The sequence below is a fragment of the Typha angustifolia genome, chromosome 5, assembly GCF_048772165.1.
Source record: "Typha angustifolia cultivar Huaian chromosome 5, ASM4877216v1, whole genome shotgun sequence".
Taxonomy (NCBI): Eukaryota; Viridiplantae; Streptophyta; class Magnoliopsida; order Poales; family Typhaceae; genus Typha; species Typha angustifolia.
The window spans coordinates 2,190,389-2,216,428 of record NC_133243.1 but is presented as its reverse complement, the minus strand read 5'-3'; the positions used below and the strand labels follow the sequence as shown (position 1 = coordinate 2,216,428).

Sequence of the window (26,040 nt, the reverse complement as noted above, 5' to 3'; positions counted from 1 at the left end):
TTAAGGAAAATAACTTGCGGAAAACTAAAATTTCCCTTGGATTTCTAAAATTTTAAATATAATTTATATAGATTAAGCACTAAAATACAAAGAAGTGAGACTTCAAATTATGTTTGTTTAAAAAAAGGTACGTTCAATTCCTAATGGCACACACCGGCATAAGTGGCCATGGAGTATCAAGATACTCCCTTTGTATCGATGTTGATAATTCACTAGCACAATACATATCGACCCGTGTCGATTGTATCAACCAGCAAAGTGATCCATGAGCACAGTAGACATACATGAATAAAAGGATTTACACTACATGTAAATTTCGCCCACTTAGCTTGCTAAAAAGTTCTAGGTCTCAATTGTTTAAGGCAACAAAATTTGGAGGCAAAAAATAGAGTTGACAAAAAGATTTGAACTAACTATGTCCAAAGAAGGAAAAACCAGTGTTACTAAGAAGCAAAATGATAGACAGAAGAAACAATAGATAAAAAAATGGCATTGTCTATACTTAGCATTGCTAAAGAAATCAAACAATGGATAAGTCAAGCAATGGCATCATTAGTTGCCATGAAATATTCTTCCATACCTTAATAATCATCATTCCTTCCAAGTTTCTAGCACCTCCAGGGATAGTATCTCCAACCTTTCTTTCTAGTGGCTTTGTTTCACCGGTAAGATGTTCAATAGTAACTGTAGATGACCCCTGGAAAACTTCCCCATCAACTGGCACAGCCTAATCAAAATATGATTTGTCAAATTGTGAGGTGAAAATATGCAAACCATACACAAGAACAAAGGATCCTTGAAAATACCAGAACTAAAATAAACCTTAATAACAAACTTAAAGGATGGAAAAATAAAAAGACTGCATAACAAACCCAATGGATAAAAAAGAGGACAAAAGATGAACGAGCATAAAATCTGAAGAACTACTTCAGATTAGAGAGTTCATAGATAGTCTTGGGGTATTTTTGTTGAGTCAAAGTCTAGTTAGGCTTAAAGCTCATTTAGGCTAATTATCAATTTGTATGTATTTTCATAACTTCTATATTTGGGCCGGTTTTATGGTCAAATTAAGGCTTTTCAGGTCAAAAAGCAGTTGGTTAGTTCTTATTGGTGCATATATCGGTAAAGTATCTTTTGCCTTAATCAAGCTAGGAATGTGAGACTTTACGATTTCTTATCCACCCAATATTAAAAGAACAAGATATGGGCCTTTTGTAATGATGGTTATGGTTTTGCATCAAAGAAATAAAGAAAAAATGTTGGTTTCTCCTTCATTCAGATGCAGCATTGAATATGATGCCAATCCTTCAGTGTGATTCTATGAGACAATATTTATCCCTTATATCTAGTCTATTGTTCTCATTCTTTCCTCTCTTTCTTCTTTTCTTCCTGGGTTATTCTCTTTCTTCTCTACATATCCTTTTCCTTGCTATGTTTTATTTGACTATTCACTACTGAAAACCAGAAGATCTTTTTGGGGTTGCAGTATTGTAACAGTTCCTGTTAGCAACCATGCCGTGGGGACTACAGCAGTGATAGAGTAAGGTACTGTAGCAGTTCGTACAAACATTTTTTTTTAATTAGATTTTAGATCTGACTCTCTTTTTTTCCTTATGTTCTTTTCTTGTTTTTCTATTTGAACTCTTAACTCTTTTTCTCATCTTTGATCTTCTTCCATGAATCCTTTGTTATCTTATATCTGTCCTACATCAGTTTAGTCTCAAAGCTTCGCTTAGCCATCACATTCCGTCATAGTGGCCAATCCAAAGTTCATAAAATACGGATGCAGTGGTCTATCGAGGGCCTATTCATAAATCATAACCTAGTTTTTGCTGGAATATAGGAGAAACATCAAGCATGGAGATGGTTTATTGATATTGAAGAATATTTTGCTAATTTAAGCATGTTGGAAAAAAAGTCAAATTAACTCATTTCAAGAAGCTTCTGCAAAGAAGCTTATCAATGTTGGAGCAAAATGCAGCAGCAACTGTTCCATCAGGAAGATGTGAAAAGGTCTTTCAGAGGATATATCTGTCAAGTAAAAAAGTCCATCTTTTTCTATGAACGACTCTACTGAAATTTATTCTTCTGATTTAGATTCTTGGGGAGAATTAGAGCCAAATGAGTCATTGAATGTCTTAAAGCTTTGGAAAGTTGATTGTCTTTCAAGATGTAATTGCAATGCATATTGAGTTATATTCACGAAATTTAAATTAAGAGGCAAAGCAATAAAATGGTAGGACAAGGAGTCACAATTTCTTTCATCATCACTCGTCAACCTGCTCAAAATATCTATCCAGTAGGTTGTGACGCTAGAGCTAGACAAGATCAGGGAGAAATATTGCAGTCGTCAAGCTTATTTTAATGTTACAGTAAAAGAATTCTGGCAAGAGTTTCAACGTTGGGAAATTCAAAAACTATGAAGATCCTCCAATGAAGAAATCATTATATTCTGCCAAAGACAATGAATTTCCACATTGGGAAGCTCGAAAAGAACGAAATAATCACATCAATTCAGCAGTTTTGAATCAAAAATTGCTAGAAGAAGCCAACAGGAAAGATCTATCTCTTAGTGATATCACATGTCAAATTAATTTATTATATGAAGAAGTCAAACCTGACTTGGAAAATTCAGAAGCAGATGTCAAGTCTATAATGCAAATTGAGGCAATCCCTATTGAGAATTCTAAAGATAACTCACTAGAGATGGAGAAAGAACTAGTGGAACCCACAGAAGATATTTTTTAAGGAAAAAAATTTCAATTTGAAGAAATTGTTACCGAATTGTCCATTGAATAGGGTGATTAAGTGTATTATTCTCCATATGAAGTTCAATTGAATCAAATGATGATAATACATTTAACAGAAGTCATATAATCAGCACTGTTCTTCCTAAGTACTTAAAAGTCATATTGAAGAGGAGAAATGGCTTTGATGAGATGAAGATTTCAGAGAACAAATCATAATTTGGTGGTCTTCAAGCTTCCTATGAAAGTGATAAGAAATGTTCAACATTGATAATAACTTCAACTGACTATAAAATTGAATACAAGACATCACAATCTTAATTATATTGAAGCGTCAATTTGTAGGAATACAGCATCTGCTAACTTTTTAAGCAAATGACTCCAATGTACTTCAGATTGCAAAAAATCAGGAGAATTTATTATACAGTGTAAGTGTTTGATGCAGGGGAATAAAGATTGAAGACATATTTCAAATTAGAGAATTGATGGATGGTCTTTTAGTGCTTTCATTGAGTGAAGTCTAGTTAGGATCAATGAAGGCAGTGCAAATTGGCATCATCCACTACTTGAGTTAGACTCATCAAGCAAATCTTTGTTATTTCGACCCATATAGGTTGTCTTCTTCCTCCGAACAACGCTAAGGCATGCACCTCTCTTTGAGGGAACGCGAGTGATGGAGAGAGCTGCATAGTAAGTAGTATCCCTCTCCTCACTCCTTCTCTTATTCTCTCCATCTATGCCGACCATAAAGCTTCTTTTCTTGAGACCTCAGCGAGTGTCGTGGCATGTGATGTGCCGTGCCAATAAGGGGTGGCAATTGGGTCGAGTTAGCAGGGTGCAGGTTGGGTCATGCTAATGCAAACACAAATACAACCCATTCAATAAACATGTTACACGAGTCATAAATGGGTTCTCGGGAGACAAGTTATTCAAATTTTTATAAGTTACTCAAGTTACAAACGAGTTTATTCGAGTTTCAAACAGATTTATTCAAGTTTCAAACAGGTTTTTTCATATTAATAAACGAGTTAATGGGATCATAAACTAGTTAGTCAAATCATAAATGAATTAATCAAATAAATGGGTTAACGTGTCATAAATGAGTTGGCGGGTCATAAATAGGTTGACGGGTTGAGTTATAAACAAGTTAATCGGAATTTGATAATAAATATAAACATGATCCATTTAATAATAGGGTGAGATGAGTTGATTTGTTTATGACTCCAATCCGATTAGACTAAACTCAAATCCATTTAAAAGTCGGGTTACTATGTCGAGTTATTGGGTCAGGCTAATTTTTACCACCTCTAGTGCTAGTTGATGGTCGGCATGGGTTTATTTCACCATTTATTTGACATGTTCTTATGTATTTTCATAACTTCTGTATTTGGATTTATTTTAGGCTCAATTTAAGTCCTTTTAGGTTGACTGATATTTTAATATTTAGGTTTGACACTGATCAATGCTTCATCATATTTTAATATTTAGGTTGACTGATACAATCCTACCACGTGTATTAAGTCAGAGCGAGTCAGTTGAGTCAAAATCAAGTTAAATTGAGTCAGTTAGTTAGATTTATCTTATTGCTTTATATTTTAAATAAAATAGTTAATCCGCAGGTGGATCTGATCCACTAAGACTTTCCTTCTATAAATAGGAATGATCATGAGTTGATTATTATCATGAAATGAATCTTAAGTTTAGACAATTTATTCTTATTATCTTTATTTTTTATTATAGCCATTAGATCATTTTTATCTTTATAGGAGTAGATCATAATCCTAGATCCACATTCAAGCGCTCAAACCCTAGACATCATCCTCCACCACAAGCCATCCTACTATACGGCCGTCCACCACTACCCTTAGTTGTCCACCACCCTACGACGACTACCGTAACGTCAAATATTTATCAATCTTTCCTATTCTGACCTACTTCTATTGATTTTTTTTAACTTTTCATCTCGATCTCCAATTTAAATAAAATCAAGGTTATTAGAATCCTAACTTCTGAGAATACCACCACAAAAATATCATAATTTTTTAACTTTCAGATTAGTATCGATCTGGTTGATAACAATGATATTACAATCGATGTTCCTCCACACGACATCAACCCCTCTTTCAGCCGCGATGGAGACCCCTCCAGCCCTGGGGAGCCTCCTAGACGCCATACCATGCTAGAGCTGCCAACAGCAGTGGCCACCCGCGACGGAAGCTAGGGCCGAAATCCCTAGATTTCCACCAGCGGCGATCCAACCTCCACCAGCCTAGACCTCAACATCTAGTCCCTTTTACAAGACCCTGGCACCCTAGATAGGTCAGCGATAGCCGCTAGAGACAATCAAAAGACCGCCATTGACAGCCATTACCGCTGCAACCAACCCGCAGCTGGTGGCAGCGGGTCCGATGCTCCCACAACCACCAACGGCCACGGCTAGCTTCCTCAGACCGACTGCCAGCCAGCAGTGGCCACCACAGACACCAAAGATCGTCAAGTGGCTGAATTCAATGGCAACCACCACGAGGGCCTATCCCTTCATTGAGATGGCTTCGCCAGAGCTTCCTACCCCCACCACTTCCCTAAAGTGGGGTCGCCAGCCCCCTTAACCAGCTGCCACTGAGGCTATGGCTTACGACAACGCCCCTAGGCCGAAATTCTATCATAGCCCTAGGGTTAGGGCAAGTGTACAAGGAAGATGAAGTGTGCAAATTTCGAGGCAGGCCAAATTTTTGCGAATCAGTTCAACCATCTCGTGCGAACCAGTTTGAGGCCTATGTGCATGACCCCGAGCCCAAGTACGAGCCTGAGGATGACTGGTGTAACAACCTGGTGGGCCCGCACCATCAAACTAAGTCGAACTCGCATGTAGCTCTAGTGCGACATGAGCCGAACCCATAAGCTTATGACCCACGCGACCAACATCGACTACGAGGTCGCTTGGCTCGCAACGATAGGCCACATTTTGGAATCCAAGCTCGAACTGTCAAGCTTGAAATTTCAAAATTCTCTCTAGAGGAGACCCGCTAGACTGGACTTATCTAGCGAAGCAATTCTTCACGTACCAAAACACGCCTGACCACCAGAAGGTTGGACTAGCATCATTCCACTTAGAAGCAGTTGCGATTAAATAGTACTAGTCGGCTAAGCAAACTCGAACATTCAAGTCTTAGCAGGACTTCCCGAATGCAATTTGTGCTCAATTCAATCTGACCCAGTATGAGGACTTTCAAGCCATGTTGACTAAACTGACTCGATCAACAGTTCGAGCTTACCGAGAAGAGTTTGAGCGGATCTATAATCGGGTCACTAGCTGGCCTAACTCGGCCCTAAATAGTACCTTCATTAGTGGGCTCAAGCCTAGCATTCAAGCTAAGGTCAAGACTTTAATGCCCACTACTTCTGATGAAACCTTTTCCCTAGCTGTTCTGATGGAATCCAATAACTTCTAAGTCTACCACCACAAAAATATCATAATTTTCTTACGTCTAGACTCTGGTTCGTAACATTGACCTTTAAATTTGAACTTGTTTTAGATGTTGCTAGGCTGCCGAGACTACCACCACTTTCATACACATGTACTCATTCAAACGCAGGAGAGCAGCTCATTCAGTAATACTTTGGCAAGGCGATAAGTCGTGATGAAGAGACTTTGATGTCGAGGGCATTTTAGTCTTTTCTTCCTGTTATGGGTAATTTAAATGGGTTGGCCTATTTGTCCTTTTAAGATTTCCGTATAGAGAGGCTTGTTATCTTCTTATTTAGATTTATTTGAGATTTTGAGATCTACTTTCTTTTTCGCTAGTGCTCACACACCATTGGTGGATTCCATGAGTTATTCTATTGTTTTTCTTCGCCTACCATCGTATATGAACATCCCACCTCTCGAGTTCTATGCCACCTTGCACATGTTCTTCGTTGGACCAATCGCACCACAAATGTCGGAATGTCACGAACTCCGTCACACGATGGATATGACGAGTTCCGAATTGCACGAGAAGATCGTCGTTGAACAACAAAAAGAACCCATCATCACCACAAAACCTTGAAGCGAGATTCAATAGCCATCAAAAGTGAGCCTTGTCTTAATTTTCATGTTGGAATTGTTCACTTTGAACGTAACTAGCTGGAACCATCAACATTTAGCTATGTAACTAGCTAGATTAAAAGGAAAATCTTAACATCTGAGTCGCTGTTATGATTATGGAGGTGTGTACTACTAGATAGCACTTTATGTCAAGCACGGCACGTGCCAGCCATGCTGTAAGAGAATGAGAGAAAGAGGTAAGGGATACTCACCTTTGCCATTGTTCGCCGCCCGCTTCGTGCCCTAGCCCCCAAGAGAGAAGAGAGATTGAGACAGAGAGATCGAGAGAGAGAGAGAGAGAGATCGGGAGAGGGTTTAAAATTTAAGTTGTGGGTTCGGATCCAAATCTCTCTCTCGATCTCTCTTCTCTCTCGAGGGCTAGGGCATGAAGCGGGCGGCGATCGATGGGCAGCAATCAGCGGGCGGTGATCGGCAACGAGGTCGATGGTGAGCGGCGATGCATTAGGAGGGGTGTCGTGCGGCACCCTCATGCCACGTGCCGGTATGCCATCGGCACGGCCATCCTTGCTTTATGTCATATTTTGACATTTTATCCGGCTAGAAGTTCCCAAAGATTAGACTTAGATTATTTAGTTCATTACTAGTTGAGATTCGTTGTTATCAAGGTTCCCAGTATCAAGATCGGGATCGGTATCGGCCGTCCAGAAAAACGATACGTATCGGCCGTTCGTATCGGATCGGACTATTTTTTAATTATATAAAATTCTAAATATTATATAAAAATGCAGAAAAATTTTAAAAAAAATGACAAAAAATAAGAAAACAAAAATTACTCACATATGAAGTCTAAAAACTTAAAAAAAAATTTATTAACTTATTCAAAATTTAAAACTTTGTTGAATACCGAGCTGGTTCTCATAAATTTCTATAGTCTTCATCGTCATAATCACCATAAGTTTGTAAATATTGATGTCTGGGACCTGATGCTCCAAAAAGTGATTCCATCATACTAGTCATATTGTATGGATCTTGTTGTGTGATTTGCGTTTGAGGAGGATAATAACCAACATTTGGATCTTACCGAAGGTCGTTGGAGATCGAGGTCGTCGAAGAAAGTCGCCGGAGATCGAGGTCACCGGAGAGACGGAGATCTACTCACTACTCAGTCGCCGGTGAGAAAGAGAGTAAGAGATTCGTGAGAAAGAGAGAAAGAAGGAAAGAAAGAAAAGAGAGGAAAAGAGAGAAAGAGAGAGAGAAAAGGGAGAGAGGCAGGTGGGGGATGGGGACATCAATTATTGATGTCCCCCGGGTCGGATCCGACCCGTTCCCACCCGTTTCGGTTGGGATCGACCGTTCGGGTTTCGGCCGAAACCGATTGGATTCGGCTGGGATTGACATCGACCCTAGCCGATCCCACTCGGGATCGGTCGAAACTGGGAACCCTGGTTGTTATCTCTTGTCATTCATCAGCAGCATTAATTGTTGCATTTCCCACTGCATTGTCATTAGTGGAATTCTTTTTGCATGGACCTATGTAGATGTCAGATAGCATATAACTCTCAATCTCACTCTGTTATGGAGCCCGATGCTATGAATGGCATGCAAAAATTCATTCAAGAGTCCTTTGAGAAGTATGCCACCAAATTAGATGATTTTAATGCCCATCTTGAGGCTCTTGAAACTTGTCGTAAGAGACAAGGGAGTGGAAGTGATGTTGAAGCTTCCAACATGGGAGCTAAGCCTGTCGCTCCTGACCTCAAGATCCCTTAACAAGCCCCTAACCATCCTTACCAAGAAAGAATCACTAAAAGATTCTCATAATGGCACAATATCGGAATAACATTTTAGATCAGAACATGAATAGAGAGTTTAGAAATAATGCTATGTATAGAGAACATAAAAACCCAAAGGATCAAATGATAAAAAATGTTAAGGTGGATGCTCCGAATTTAATTGGACAAATGGACCTGATGGTATTCACTGATTGGATTTGTGAAATAGACCATTTCTTTCAGTGGTACAATTTGACTAAATATCGAAATGTTAGATTTGCCCAAATGAAACTAATCGGGCATGCCAAACTATTTTGTCAAAAGCACTAAACAAATCTTAATTCGAAGGATCAACCACCAATAACTTATTAGATCAAAATGTAAAAAAAACTAAAAGAAAAATATTTACCTCATTCATAACATAGCGACCTATTGGATCAATAAAACAATTTTAGGTAAGGAGCAAAGTCTGTGTGTGCTTATGTTTTCTAATTTAAGAAATACATGTTTAGATGCAACACTGTAGAAGATGAGAGAATGACCTTGAGCCATTTTAGACGCAGCCCCACAAAGATATTAGATAATAATTTATTGAAAAGTAACCATGCTAGACTAGGCCTACCCTTCCAATCTAAATTATGTGATGGTCACAAAATAATAAGTATTGAGGCAACCCACTGATCGAACCATTATTACTTTTGCTTCAAATAGAACTAAAACCCAAACATCAACAACATTTTCCAAAAATACTCAAAATATGGTACTTTTTAGTCGCCTTGGAAATGCCTTCATGATGTTTTGATGCCATGGCTCTCATGGTCGACATCTAGTCCAAGGAACACATTCTCTGATACCAGCTAATATGAACCAATTTTGGTTGGGGTAGATCTATTAGTTCGGCGTAGTTAAATGCTCTAGTACCAGCTAATACGACCTGGCATAAGGGTCCTCTCAAAAGTGATACTGGTGATAGTGGAACGTGGCTAGGATTGAGAATATGATGCAATCACTGATGGAGCTAACCATAGGGCAAAGGTAACGATGAAGTGGAGGTCGAGTAGTTAATGGAGGTGGCATGCGAATGAAGTAGATAGCTGAAGGCTATGACTGGCTTACAGCTATGGTAGCGAGTAAAAACAAAAATGGTACAAGAGGTACAGACGATTAAGACAAAGAGAAACAAATGGGGAGAAATCTGAGACGAAAGGTATACGAACTATGAGAAAGAGTACCGTTGCGGTGAAGGTGAAAGCCGCTAAAAGGAGAGGGCGGCAAGGGAGAAAATGATATACTAGATGATAAGGAGAAGCTAGAGAGAGATAAACAAAGAGATTAAGAAAGATAAATTCATTCCATTCCGAAGCATGTCTAAGATACAATCCATAAGGCTCTATTTATAAAGAATAAAACAAAAGAGTCCTAAACCGAATAAAAATAACAAAAACTTAGCTAAGCCAGCCTCCTTATCTCCCTTGGATTGGTTCTTAGTTCTGCCGCAAATATTTCTAATCTGAAGAAATTCTAAATACAAAAATTCTAGATCATAATGTCACCGATCTTATTCATCTAGTTTCATATTATTTGGATGTCTAAGGAATATCTTCTAAATATTTCTAAAACTACGAAAACTTAAGTTAATTGGACTTAACCAAGGTTCGAAAAATCAAGATCGAGATCGGCCTTCCGAATAAACAATATGTATCAGCTTTATTGGTCGCCTATATCAGATCGGACATTTTAATTACGTAAAATTCTGAATATTATTTAAAAATACAGAAAAGCTTTTAAAATTTTAGAAAAAGAAATACCAAAAAAAAGAAAATAAAGAAAAACTATGGTGCAATAAAAACTAAAAAGAAGAGATTAGAGAGAGAGTGACGGGAAGAAAACCAAACAAAAGAAAGAAAAACCATGGTGTAGTGAAGAAGAAAAAGAAGAAAAAAGAATAAAAGGGGAGAAAGTAAAAGAAATGAAAAAAACTGAGAGAAATAAGAAAATAAATTAAAAAATTATATACCGGAGTTCGTCGGAGTTTAGAGCTAGATTTCTCTTTAAGAAAAACAATGATGATACGGTAAGGAGAGAAAAAATAGAAAGAGCGAAAGAGAGAAAAAGAGAGAGAGTGAGAAAAAAGAGTGAAAGAGTGAAAGAGAGAGAGAGAGAGTTCGAATCAGGCCCGGATCAGGATCGAGTTCGGTCGATCCCGATCCGACTATGGACTTAACTAATTAAACAAATTCTAGCCTACTAGGACTCTAACTACCTAATAAAATAATAAATAAATAAACTCGATCCATCGAGCCTAATATCTTTCGAGGTAATCTGATTAGGTCTAAATCACATCGGAAACACAATTTTTCACACATACATCAAGTGTAACACCCCAAATAAATAAAAAATAAAAAAATAAAAAAATCCCATGATGCACGCGCTCGCGTCACAGGCACCTGCCACCCCCCCATCCCCCCGTGTCCTCTCTTCTCCTTCTTCTTCCCTTTCTCTTGCCGTGCACGCCACCTTTCCTACCTCCTCTATCTCCTTCTTCCCCTCACCGCAGCCATCCCACCCCAGCCTCTCATCTTCTCCTCCACCTCACCTCTCTCCTTCTCTCGCGAATTGCCGAAGCCGGAGTCGACGAAGTGTCGTTGCCGCCGAAGCCGGACCGAGAGCTGCCGAGCCTGCCAACCAACCCCCCGGTAAGCCTCCCCCCCCCTCCCCCCCCCCCCCCCCCCCCCCCCCCACTGCCATTAATTTTGATAGTGTAACCCCCTCCCTCGCCGTCGTCGGAGCCCACGGCGGCCAACGACCTCGCGTCTAGCCGCCGATCCGAGAAGCCATCTCTGGGCTTCGGGCCCATGGTAATGGGGGAAGGATGGACTCCCCATGGCCGCCGGCCATGGAGCGCGGTCATCGCCGTCGGGTCCACCTCCTTCCCCTTTTTCTTTCCTTTTTCCCCCTTTCACTTACCCGTCGATCTCGTGGCCACCGCCGGCCTTGTGCTGCGCCGCCGGCCTCGTGGCCGTGTCGTCGGCCTCGTGCTGCACCGCCGACCTCATGCCGCGCCGCCCGCAGCCCCGCAACCTCGTGGATCCCTCTCACCGCCTCGACCTCCTTCCCTCAGGAGGAGATGGGGTGGAGGGGTGGGGGTTTAACCCCCACCCATTTCCCCCTTAGTGGGTTGCAGTGGCCTGCAGCCCACTAAGCTGGTTTTGGGTGGGCTGTAGGCTGCAACCCACCTGGACTCAGGTGGGCTACAGGGCGCAGCCCACCTGGCCTTGGACCTGGGTGGGCTGCAGGCTACAGCCCATTAGCCCAATGTTGGGTGGGCTGCAGTCTGCAACCCACTATTCCAACCTTGGTGGGCTGTGGCTGGGCCCCCAGCCCACCAAGGCCCTCTTGCTTGTTGGGTTAGGTTTGAGCCTAGCCATTGCCTCTAGCCTAGCCCATTTGGAGCCATTTGGACTCTATAACCCTGTTTATCTTTTTCACCTGATTTAATTAGCCTGATCCGTCGTAATGACAATTTAGTATCATGTGAATTTTCGGATGACATAAGATTCGCCCTAGGAGACCCCGACTCATGTTTGCTAAGCATAAATACGCTAACAAGATAATTAACTCTATTAGTTCGCTAATCTTCGTATGGCGTTACTTGCGTGAATTAATAGGATTGATACCGCGCGAGGAGGATTTTGGGACTTCGGAGGAGCCGGCTAGCTGACGAGATTTACCATACTGGGGAGACCCCCCAAGCGAGTAGAGTTATACAAATCTAGAATAGTATAATTACAGTCATTATACTTGTCATGACACTGTGGGAAAAGTCGGTATTAATGCATGCATTTAGTACACCATGTTATATCTTTGCAAATGCAGTTATTACTAACTTGCTCATCATAACATTATGAGAATGTTAATGTAGCAGAAACATTAGTGTGATAATGCTTTACTTGTATCCTATATGGTATACCATTACATAGATGTATAGTTGTTGTGAATATAGAATGTAATGATCATAATGACTATGACATGCTTTATACACTTATAGACACTGCACCACTTCCACCTATCATTAGTAGTCGGATTCTGACTAGGCAATACCCTTACTCACTCAGCCCAGGGTTAAGGGTAGAGTGTATTTTATATGACTATACCATTAGCGGCCTACACCTGAGGTCGGGAGTCTGTGTGACATTCAGATAGTTATACTGCATAGTCAGGACTAGATTATGATGATAGAAGAACATGATTGTGAGGCGGGGATATAACTCTAGCGGTACCCGACGACGCAGGGTTAGGACGTCTGTTGATGAGCCGAGGGCTCCCGATTCTCCCGCTGAGAGCGGTGATGATTTAGAAAGAGTGAGATATGGGCTTACGACTGGAGTCCTTAGTCTGATGGCCATAGACAACCGGTCACATGTAGTGTCGCCATACACGTGTAGGTGACATTACCGCTAGATGTGTATATATCCCCCTTCGATGTATGAGATGATGGATGATTGTTTCTTAAGAGTATTTACCCTGTGTAGTGAATAGCTCGGTGAGCGATGATAAGTATGATTAATGCTTTGGTAGGCATGAGATGACTAAACTGCTATTTTATTGCTATGCATAACATGTAAAACCTATGATTGAAATGTGTACGAATAAAAGATTGTATCAAGCTTTATATCTGTGTGAACTTATCATGATACGTTTAGGAACTAGCATGTTCCATGATAGTGACTGGTAATCTTTATCAATTGCATTGATTTAGTAAATTGTGGTAAGTATTTTCAATAAGCATATCATTATCGTTAGTAAATATAGGCATACATTGGATATACACATGTGATTTCATTATTTTAGATTGTATGGATCCTACTCGCTGGGCTGTAAGCTCACCACCTCGTTGTGGTATTATTTCAGAGCTAGGGGACGCAGGTGCAGGTAGCGAGGAGTAGCTGCTTTTCCTTTTCAATATGTATGTTAGTTGTATTAAACCCCTGCGAGGGCATGATGATGTTGTATTTTGAACTTTAGCATTGTATTTTGGATGTATATTTGAAAGGCTTGTTGTGGCCTGTGGAACTTGTATCCGGACTCTTATAGTTGAGTTTATTTATGGTAAAATTGTGCTGTTATGTGCCTTGTGAAATCCTTGTACTGACAGGACATGTGATGCACCGTGTGGGAGGATTTACCCACGCGGTTTACACGTGTTTTTGGAGATTTGGGTGTTTCATCAAGTGTGAAACAAAAGGTTGCAAAGTGATCATCGATAGTGGTAGTTGCATCAATGCGGTTTGTTCCAATGTAGTGTCCTTCTTAGAACTAAAACCTACTCCTCACCTAAATCCTTACAAAGTATCTTAGGATAATAATGATTATTCTATCTCCATCAATAAGCGATGCATGTTCGCATCCAATTTCTTTTGTACAAAGAAAATGTTTGGTACGACATCGTACCAATGGACATGGGCGCCCTTGGTTGTTCAATCTAGATATGATCATTTTTGCTAGATTGAACTCGTGCTCTTTCATGTTTGAGGGCATGAAGATTAAAATTTTATTCAATGCACCTCAACTAGCTAACAAAGATAATAAGAAGAATGCAACTAGCAAAAAGTGTTTACACATGATATAAGCAAAAGAATTTAAAAATGAGGCAAACCAAGAATCCAATATATTTGCCTTACTAGCCCAGGAAGCTAAAGGTCAAACTATTGTTCCACTTTCGAAAAAGATAGCTTCTTTATTGAAAGAATTTCAAGATGTTTTCCCTCAAGATCTTCCAGATCATTTACCTACCGCCAATGTGTGACGTCCAATATGGCTATCAATTTAGTTTGTAGTGCATCTTCCTAATTTGCAAGAGCCTAAGTCCGTGCACTATCCCTGTTCACGCCTAAAAAGATGGCTCGTGGCACATGTAGGTTTATAGTCAAGCTATCAATAAAATAAGTATCATTTCCCAATTCCTCGACTTGATAGCATGCTTGATATGATGGTAGAAGCTACAATTTTCTCCAAAATCGACTTAGAAATATAGAGTGGTTATCACCATATTAAAATTTGTTCACAAGATAAATGAAAGACTGCTTTCAAACCAAGGATGGTCCGTATGCATGGTAAGTGATGCCTTTTCGACTTTTTTGCATGTTATCATACAAGTGTTCCAATCATTTATGGGCAAATTCCTATTGGTGTAATTTGATGACATTCTAATTTATAGTCATTCAAAGGAACAACATTTGGATCATTTGCGGTAAGTCTGTCTCACCCTTCACGCCTCTAACCTCTATGCAATAAGTAAAAGTGCTCATTCCTCATGGATCGAGTTATAACATTAGACTATGGTTTCATTAAAAAGGAATATGTGCTGACCCCTAAAAAATTAAAGCAATTGTCGATTGGCCTGAACCACAAACATTTCTGATGTTCACAGTTTTCATAGCTTGCTACATTCTATCGATATTTTGATCACGAGTTTAGCACAATTACGTCTCTAATTACTGACTGTCTCCAAAAAGGTGACTTCCAATGGACTTAGATCTGCAAATAAGGCTTTTGGGGAAAACAAGAGAAGAATGATGGAAGCTCATGTAATGCACCTTTCTCACTTTTCTAAAGTTTTTTGAAGTGGAATGTGATGCCTCTAGAATTGGAATAGGCGATGTCCTTCGCCAAGAATGTCATTTTGTTTCCTAATTTTAACAATAAGTTGAATAAGACTAAACAAAGGCATTCCACATATAACAAAAATTTATATGCAATTATTCAAGCTCTTTTCTACTAGCGTCATTATTTACTCCTGCATGTGTTTGTGCTATACTCCGACTATGAAACCCTTTGATACTTCAACTCTCAAAAAAAATGTTCAATGCTAGGCATAATCACTAAATAGAATTTTTACAGGAATACAAGAAGGCGGCCAATGCACTCAGTCAAAAAGTTAATCTTCTTTCCATCATAAGTATCACTATGACTGGATTTGACAAACTAAAAGAAGATTACGCTTCCTGCCCTGATTTTGGATAAGCCTACCTCACACCTTATCTAATAACTCGAATATATCTCTTAATGGTTATTCCCTCCAAGGAGGGTATTTATTTAAAGCCAACAAACTCTGTATACCTCCTATGTACGTGACTTTATTCATGTTGGTAGCCTTTCGAGTCATTTTAGCCAAGTCTCAGATATGATGTAGCCAAAAGAATCGTCAATGACGTACTTATCGTCCTTGTGGAAAACTTTATGGCATGAAACTAAAATTTTCAGTAGCCTATCGTCCTTCTAGAAAACTTTATGGCACATGGTAGGTATAAAACTAAAATTTTGAGTAGCCTATCATTCTCAAACTAATGGTCCAACAAAGATTGTCAATTGTAGCGTAAAAAATCTTTTACAATGTCTCATATGTGACATAACAGAATATGGGATTTCATTTTTCCTATAGCTCAGTCTACGTATAACAATTCCATTAGTAGGCTTATAGGCATGAGTACATTTAAGATTGTCCATGGTTTTAAAGGTTATAAACCTTTAGATCTACTTTATATGTCATCTCATTTTAAAATCTCTAAATCTGCTGAAGCATTTACTTATCATGTTCATTTATTATATCAAGAGATTGGCAAGCCAATCAAAACTAGTAATATTCAATATAAACTATTGGCCAATTTGCATTGATATGCTAAGGATTTCATGATGGAGATTATGTCATTTTTCGTATTAGAACCAAGCAGTTTTCATCTAGAACTGCAAGGAAGTTGTAAGCCTATAGTGTTGGACCTTTTCAAATATTAAAACGTGTAGGATTTAATGCTTATGTCATCAATATTCTCTCTAATTGTGGCATTAGTTCCACTTTTAATATTAAAGATTTAATTGCTCATAAACCACCTATGATCATCCTAGATGATCCTTATAATACACCTCTACTTCCACCCTTCTAGTTATGCCTTCTTCTAACATTACTATTTCCTCTCTTCCATCCACACGAAGAAATTAGAGAGATGCTATTTTGGATGAACATTATCACATTTAATAATGAGGGAGTTCACCGTTTCCTAGTCCAATAGAAAGACTCTTAGATTCTGACAGCACGTGGATTACTCGCAAAGAGCTATAGCAAATCGATCCAAATCTCTGGGAGTTCTACTGGTGCGGCCCTTAGCCTCACTCGACTAAGTCGAGTTTCTCCCATTCCGAGAGAGTAGGTGCAAACACCATTTTCAAACTAGTGTAATCATGCAAATGCGGGAGGGTAGCCTACTCAGTGACACTTTGCCTAGGCGACGAATTGTAAGAAAGAGACTATGATGTTGAGGTATTTTAGTCTTTTTTTCCTGTTATATGTATTTTATTCTATTTGTCATTTTAGGGTTTGCCTATATCAAGGCTTGTTATCTTCTTATTTGGACTTAATGAATATTCTGAGATTTTGAGATCATCTACTTTCTTTTTTGTTGATGGATTCCACGGCTTTGTTCTTTTGTTTTTATTTGCCTACCTCATTTAGGATCAAACACATTGGAAACTAAAGGGCATTTTTTACAATTGCTTCGGGTGCATACTAATAGGGCCATAAGTGAAAAATGTTGTAAGAATTGTTAGTGAATTTTTTGAGTGTGGAATAGTTAAATACTTAAGTCACCTTTTCTTTGTTGGTTTGTTAATTCTCTCATCTTTATATTTCTGTCTCTCTCCAAACTGTTTTCTTATATTGGAAGGTTGATTTCCAAATACTATTTCCTATCTTCTGTACAGCAGACCAGTTTCCCTAGCAACATTACTCAAGCAAATGATTACAGCTCTTCTTTGAAATTACATCAAATTAAATACCAAACAGTTCAGAAGCAAGAAATCAAGTAACCACAAAGTTCGAACAGTCTCAAGATGTTCAGAGTGATGGTCAAATTGAAATTAGTATACATTTCAAATAGATTTCAAGATTTCGTGAATTAAGTGTCATGGAACATTTAACCAAGCCAGGTTAAGACTGCAACATGGAAATAGATATCAGTATTTCATGAATTCAGTACCACAGAATATTGTATATAGGTTGAATCTAGAAGTAGACCAAATGCACATTGTATTTTTCAATATTTCTTTTAAAGGAACGATGCCAAATCACTTTTTTTTCCCATGCCATATACTTCTACATACAATTCCGATATAATGTAATAGAAATAGACATGGGTAATTAAATATTGGGTAAAAGCTGCAAAATGATTGCATGAGCAAAATTTTCCACAGAAATGAAGTTTTCATTTTCTTCAAATTAAAACCTTTTTTGTAAACAATTGGAAAAAATAAATGAACTGAGACACTCCTAGCAAAGATCAGCATGAATCTGAGTAAGAAGAAAACAGGAGTTCTTATGCTCAAGATTAGCTAATGCCACAATTTTATCAGAAAACCTAGCATCGCTAATGCCACAAGCAAAAAAGAAATTCAAAATTAGCTAATGCTTAAGATTAGCTAATGCCACAAGCAAATAAGTGCATCAAATAAACACAACTTTAAGTCTCAAAATCTTATTCACCTAGAAGCCGCAAAAGAAATATCAAAATCAACATCACTGCCACTAAAACAGTGAATTTAACTAAGAGCCGCAAAAGATATAACAATATCAAGTTTCGCAAGAACAAAAAAAGGCAAACTTTAAAGTCTCTACTGGAGAATTTTCTAATCAGATTAGTTCCTTCAACAAAATAAATTAAATATAATGCAATTACAGTGAAAATATGGTCAAGGATAAGCAAATAGACAAGGCAATGAATCAAAAGAGTTGTACTTATTACTATTCGGCCAATAATACAAACTAAAGGTCCCAAAATTCATAGCTCATAAGATATCAAAATACACCATAAGAAAATGAATCTATTCAATTAATCGTAGAAAATTCAAGCATCAAAGAACATTGATTTAGTGATACAGTCATACCAATATAAACATTAATTGCAGTAAGCTGCACAATCAAACAATATCTCCAACAATATAAAGAGTAATGTGGCATGGGATAAGAAAATGTGCCAACAAGGAGAAAAATAAGAAGGTACATAGATCCATACCTAGGAGAGAAGATTGGGCATCAATTGATCTATTTTTCCACCTCAAAGTACCTTTATCCATACTAGCGTAACTACATAGATAAGATTTGGGAAGATAACCCACTTAACTGTGAGATGAAAGGAAGGCAACACACATGGCTGTCAGGGAAGGAAGCGCACATAGATTGCATGGGATAAGAGAAATCATGGAAAATACCACAAAAGGAAAGATAGGAGGAGGAGAAGGAAGAGGGAGAAGAGATATACGTGGAATTTTCCACAAGAATTCTCTTATTTTCGGGATTCCCCTTTACCCTAAAAAAAGAGACTGTGATTATATCAAATGACAATCTAAACTAATAAAAAAACCTTTCTAATCTAATCTATAACCATACTATGACTCTTCTCATTTGAAAATCAACCAAATCCTAGCAAAACTTCTCTAAAAAGAAAGTAACAACCAAATCTCATAGATTTTAAGAGTTTTAACCAAATAAGACAATCTAAAAATAAATCCATTTTTTAACTAAAACATCCGAAAATACAAAAAGTGAATGAAACTATCTTCCCCATCGAAAAGTCTCAAATGTGCTTCTGGATTCTCATATCCCTAAGATAGCTCAATTTATTTTCACAGAAGTAACAGATAACAATTTTTAATCTCCCAAATTTTGTCAGATAATTAAAATTATCTATTCGAAAATCCTATATGGTATCCAATAGTGTTACTTCAAGTTAAGATTCCTTTATGGCTAAATGTAAAGATGGTCGTCTGGATACCCATAAATACAAGGGAACGACAAATTTGTATAGTTTATGGCAAGGGAAGACCTTGATAGGGTTGTCTATTGCTCTGCATCTCAAGTTCCCAATCATCTTCCGACCATGGGCTTTATCATCCCTTAGATCAGTTTTTAGACAATCCTAATTTAGCTCAAGTTTCCCTAATATGAGATTATTGGTTGTTTTCCAAGTAAAGTCATTATCACATGAAGAGATTAAGATCCTCATGTAATTGCCAATCTGGCAAACCATGTGACTCCTACTTCGATAAACAAGCCTACAAAGGAACAATCATCCAAGCCTTTCCATTGTAACAATAGATGCATAAGTGCAGATAGCATAACAACAGGCTCAATGGGTCTAGGAATGAAAGATCAGTGGTTAACAAAAATTTCTCTTTATCTTGATCACAAAATTGCGAACTCCAATACCAGGTAATGCTTGAAAGCACAAAATTGGAGTTCAAGGATGTAGGCTAGTAGTAATAAGAGCAAAAACAGGTTCTACAGGATACCTTAGCAGCAGGTAATGAACTAGCAGTAAACAGTAAATTTAGGTCAAAAAATGCAAGGAATTTCTTCCAACGAACCTCACCAGCCCTGACCAATATATAAGAGCCCACTTCAAGATCACGTACAGGAATTTTGATGTAACTCAATTTTGAAAATTGATGTGGTCCATCACCACTCGTTTCTAATAGAAGTGCAAAGTCCGGATAGCTATCCTTGAGTTCCTTCACATCAATCATCGATCGACTTGTGAAATACTCTTCCGCTGTGAAGATTAACATCATCCTTTAAATAACAGAGATGAGACCTTAAGATGCCTCAATCATATTACTAAATAATGAAAGCAAACATTATGCCTCAATCATTACCAAATAATGGAAACAAACATCAAAGTTCAACGAGAAAAAATTACCAATATGGGCCAGGTTAAACATTGCAAGAAGCAAACCACCTTCCAACGAATTCCCCATAAATACAGAAGCAAACGCTGCAAGAGCCATGAGGACATGGATATTTATTTTTCCAGCAGCAATATTTACAAGAGCATCAAGTGCTGCAGAAACCTAAAATACGAGCAGGAAATGAACTTAGAGATATTCTATCCACAAATGATTCTCTCGACATATGAAAATCCACAAGATCTGAAACTATAACCAAAGATGAAAGTAAAAGATGGTTATAACTTATAAGCATTAATAACAATGTGTGAAAACTGAAAAGATAAATAGATGAAAAAAGGAAAGGGGGAACTTTGGGCCAACAGAAATCTAGTTCTTAATAAAGTTAATATGTCTAGCTCTGCTTTATAGGCTTCCTTTAGGCCATCAAACAACAACTATGTAGTTAACATCTAAAAAATTCCATATCTTTTCTTCATTTCAAAACAAAAGAAGCCAAGGCGAGTGACCAAGTGCATCAGCAGTGTAGCATCAAGGCATACATAATTCCTAGGTTTCCTACGGTTTCCAAATATCCATAGGTTTCCTAGGCTTGTTTCTACAGGTTCCCCTCCCCCAGTTGGTGCATATTTGGTTATCAAGAAGTGAGAGAAGTGAAGTAATCTTAGGAAGTAGAAGTTCCTAAGGAACTTACTTCCTAAAAGTCATAATTGTATATATTTCTTTTATATTAGTTTTTAACAGAGTTTTTGACCAAACTGTTGCTACAGTAAAAAAATTCAAAATATAACACTGTTCAAACTATTTCTCAAAAAGTACAACCGCAAAATCGCTCTCTCACACAGCAACTTTTAGTAAATTAATCAGTTTTTCAATAGGCTAAATATAAAGAAAAAGTTTAAATTATCGTAACTTTGTGCTGAGTTATTCGTTTCAGTCATAAAATATATTGCTATGAAGATATGAAAAAAAATCTATAAGATAACATGACGTAGTCATTCCCTCAACCATCTGCGCTCTGAATCGCAAAATAAAGACCATAACACCTTTAAATTTTAATTTCAAATTTGTTATATAATAGTCATGATTCCAAGTTTCAGCCAATCCTGGTTTCAACCAGGTATATCGCCAATCCCGAGTTATCGGCTGTATCGGCCAATCCCTCACGATACAGGCTCTCCCTCTCTTCTCTCACTCCATCTCTCTTCTCTCTCTAAGTTTTTTTCATTTCTTCTCTCACCAGTGCCCCATCTCTCTCTAGCGTCTCTCTCTCTCTAGCAACAGGAATGAAACTTATTGAGAAGTCATTTAATTCTGATGCTCGCAATCAATTATATTGTGAGATTATAAGAATGTTTTATTCAGCTAGGTTGTCTTTTCATTTAGTAAGAAACCCTCACTATGTTAGAGCCTTTCAATTTGCAGCAAATAATAATATTTCTGAATTTGTGCCCCCTGGCTACAGTGTGTTGAGAACTACACTACTTCAACAAGAGAGAGCAAATATTGAAATGTTGCTAAACCCTATTAGAAGCACATGGGAGAAAAAAGGGCTAAGTCTTTTCTTAGCAATTTGCTGCCCTTATCCAGCTAGAGTCCTTCAAAGACCAAGTGGAATTCCTAAACAGATTGTCTTGCTTTGAGGCTTCACTATCAATCCTTCTTTGGTCCATTTGTACCTTCCTTATTGCTATATAAAGGACAAACCTCTATGTATAAGAGATCTCATTTAGAGTATTTAGTTGCCAATAATACTAAAGAAAGCCTTTGCAATTTCTGCAACCTTCTTGTAGTGGATTTGCTACCTTATTTTTCCTCTACTAACCTCTCTCTTGTGCTGAAATTGGGTGAGGCTTACTCTCCTTTGCGAAGACGAAGGAGTGCCGCATCGATCTTCAACCAAGAAAACAATTAAGTCCATGACAACAGGCCAGCAATACGTACAATTTCGAGCCAAGGTCGGCACCGCCATCCAACAAGATAGTAATAGGCGATAGTGCTAGTGTTGCAAATGATGCTACTGAATCTTGAACTCTGAATTTAACTAATTTCCTCAACCTTCAATATTCTACAAATGAGTTGCTAGCGTGTAATTTGTATTGCATAGACCAACAAAGAGCCGCCCCATTGGGAACTAATTGGGTAGGAGAGGCTACGCTAAACCTCCTTGTCCTGTCTATGATGAGAACACCACCAATAATGAAGTGCAGTGGCTCTTTCTTGGACACAGTACACTTCGTCATTTCGCAATCCGGTACATGACCATAGTTATGATTTTCCTATGAAGGTTCTCATTGTTATCATTTAGAAAGTAACACCATGATCGAACAAGCAAGGGCACAATAGCCAACAAGGGAATGACGCAAGGAAAGAGAATTGAGAAAGAAATTAAAAGTAATAAATAAATAAAAGGGATGAGCAGAATGAGGAGCTAGGAATGTCAATCCACTAAAATCCTCATGCAATGACCCTGACGCAAAGCCCAAGCTTATAATCTTTATCAAACTGTTTGTGGAGGACGTTTTGCATGGTCATTCACTGACATCCTCACACAATGATCATAGAACAAAGCCCTGAGCCTAGCTGCTTTGTCAAATTGAGCTTCTTCACCAATGAATGGAAGCAACCTATTGAAGCAAGGCAGATTTCAGTGTCTAACATCCATTCTGTCACAAAATCGAAGCACATGGAGTCAGTTATGCAAACTATGTGTTTCTCTAGCTTCTACCATGAAAAAGGATCTGCCGTTCTAGTGCAATTGGAGGCTTTATTCACATCGATTTCCACAAATCCCCTCCAAATTCATCCATAAGAACCTTTTTATTGTGATGATAGGTAGAACCCTAGGACTAATATGAGATTCAAGTGGAGCCAAGAGCATGGTTAACAATATTGACATCCCTTACTCTTGAGTACCATATACACCTAGAAATATTTGGAGCCCGTCAAGCACTTCTCATATTTTCAAAGTTCAGAGAGGAAACAGAGATACAACGCATAATTTAATGTTTATGGATTCATATACCAACGAATCTTTATTTGATCAAAATGATAGGCCCGTGTACATAAAGAAGATAATACTAGTAGTTTTCAGTCCTAGTCCTCTTTGGTATGACACTTGAGAAATTTCTTTGGTATATGTAAATAGTCCTCCATAAATAGTAGTAATCAGACACTAAATGATGTTCCAGAGAAGGAACGTATTTACTAATAAATGAAATGCCATCACCTACTGCTACCATCAAAGCCAAGATGTGTCACTTTACAAACCCCATCTATACTCCATGTTTCCCTCCTCCCGATAGACATACAAGATAGTGTCAACGTTGATTCACAAGCGCCACCCTCACCGGGTAAATCCGGAAAAGGGCAACTGCTTCTTGATAGAGTGAAAATATGCTCAGTCATGGAAAGTAAATCAACATACCCCAACAAGAGGGAAGGCGACAGCAATGAGTGTGCTCTGCAACGGCTTCACGGCTCGGCTGGGGACCGCATAGGGGCAGGTGGCCGCGAGAAGCAGCAGTGCCATCGAGCAGCAGCAGAGCTGGAGGTGTTCCCGCAGGATATCCGCTAGGTCGGCCCACCCAACCGCCTTAGCGAATAAGATAATCGCCTTCTGTGCTCTTGTGATCGGCTCCCGATCTTCTCCATGAGCATGACTGTGCCCATGACTATGGTGGTGGTGATCGTAATGACGGTGGTGGTGGTCATGGGCACGGCATGTCATCGATCGACGAGGGGGCAGCCAGGGTGGTCTAAGGGGAGTACAGAGTGGGCTTTTCGTTAGTTGCAGACAGGAACGAAGAGGGTCAGAACGGTCGCAGCGTCGATCAAGAAACGGAGGAAAGGGGGTGGGCCGTTGCTTCGCGGGGACGGAGAATTGGAGGCATGCGGTGCCTCTACCGGCTGCGGCCATGGCGAGAGTTTCCATCATAATAGATTATTTCTGGGTTTTGGGAGGGCAGATGTCAAGAATATAGAGGTATCAGAAGAAATCGGGTCATTTGGTGAACTTGTTAGGACGAAGAAGGAAAACACAGATTGGTGGATCTGTTACGGCAGACGAGAAAGGTAGAGGAAGATCATGTTGTGATACTAACCACATCGTGAGCTCATCGATTTAGTTTTCAACCGAACTAGCCCTCTCCTAACTTTTATTTACCGAAATAGAATGCTAAAAAAATTCCTTTTTTTAAGAAAACTCAGAATAGCCACAAAAAATTAAAATTAAAATTTGAAGGAGCTATTGTACTGCCCGCAGCGAGACATTGGAAGCATCCTAATATTACTCTGGACTAAGCACACTTGGCTACGGAGTTTTGATGTATACAGTGTATTAATGTTAGTATAAGCACGTCTAAAGGATTTACTCCACTAAATATATATAAGAAGATAGTGAGCTTCAAAAGACAGTGGTGCACAAGTGAGATGGCGAGACATGGAAAGCATCGTATTACTACTCTTGAGCAAGCACATTTGACTACAGAATTTTGATGGATATGGTGCATTAGTGCTAATATGGCTGCATCTAAAGGATTTACTCCACTTAATATATATAAGAAAAGAATAAGCCTCAAGAGGCAGTGGACGTTCTTCTTTTATGGAGCCACATTAGCAACACAATGTGCGAGTCTGATAGCTAGACATAGGAAATTAATTTTCTAAGCCATATAAGTGATTTTCGTAGCTTCACAATGGCATATCATAACGCAAAATTATGACCAAATAATGTTTAGTCATATATTTTCTACCACATTTTCATATGCAGTGCAGCTTCAGTCAGGACCACTATTCCAGAAGGCAAAAAGAAGGGAGCAACACCAGAATCCTAGAGAGTCAATCATCCTAGGAATTCTCTCACCTAAGCATACTTAACTATGGGGTTCTCTGCAATTATGCATTAGTGCCAGTATGTTCGCACCTAAAAAATTTACCAATAAATATATATATATATATAAGAAGAGAATCGAAAGATGATGCTCTCGCTTACAAAGTCGCATCTATAGCACATCTCGCACAAGTAACATGGTGAGTCATGGAAAGCTATTTTATAAGGCATAGATGATTTTATAACTACACAGCAGCATATCATAGCACAAAGTTATGATCGAGTAAATTTTGATCACATATTTTTACCACATTTTTGCATTGTGAGATGTGATGATTCTTCTGTTAGGACCACTACGCCCCTCTCCTAAAATACCTTCCAGATGACACATCATATCCTGTTCGAGGCGAATGAGAAAAGAGTGGAAGAATTGTAATGCTCCTGCTAGGCAAGAGCATGTGCACACCCACACACCTACATGGGGTGCACGGCACACATGAAAGATGAGCGGATCCGCCACATGGAGATACACTTGTACTCATATAATTCATCTCAAAATAAATTATGCTATTCTCCAAATAAACATATTAGTTTATGAATAACACAATCCATAATAACCATACTAAATGGCTACATAATATGGCAGGACCCACACGAATCATAACAAACCATCAAGATACAACTAAAATAATTAATACATGAGCAAAATATAATCCAACCTATATTATACAAGTCATCTCTAATATAATAGAGTATAAATATATCTAATAATGGTACAATCATTTTCTATATAAACTAACTTTTATACTATTCCATGTTTAACTTACCTCATCTTTGCTCATATCACACCTGGACCTGTGGGTATCGGTTTGGTGTGGTCCCACCGCTGGTCCTTCTTGAGACACCGATCGT

The 26,040-nt window shown here is 38.6% G+C and overlaps 1 protein-coding gene across 1 annotated transcript in view; it reads right to left on the bottom strand.

The window, feature by feature from the left end:
• LOC140760047 (probable cadmium/zinc-transporting ATPase HMA1, chloroplastic) overlaps positions 1-24,413 on the bottom strand; it is a 43,759-nt gene extending 19,346 nt beyond the window's left edge. Inside the window, exons 1-4 of the mRNA XM_073096838.1 lie at positions 23,725-24,413; positions 20,312-20,462; positions 19,980-20,164; positions 581-727 (exon numbers count right to left, since the gene is read on the bottom strand). Of these exons, the coding sequence (XP_072952939.1) occupies positions 581-727; positions 19,980-20,164; positions 20,312-20,462; positions 23,725-24,234 (993 nt within the window). The 5' untranslated portion in view covers positions 24,235-24,413. The remainder of the gene's footprint in view (positions 1-580; positions 728-19,979; positions 20,165-20,311; positions 20,463-23,724) is intronic.
• Between the last annotated feature and the right edge of the window lie 1,627 nt (positions 24,414-26,040).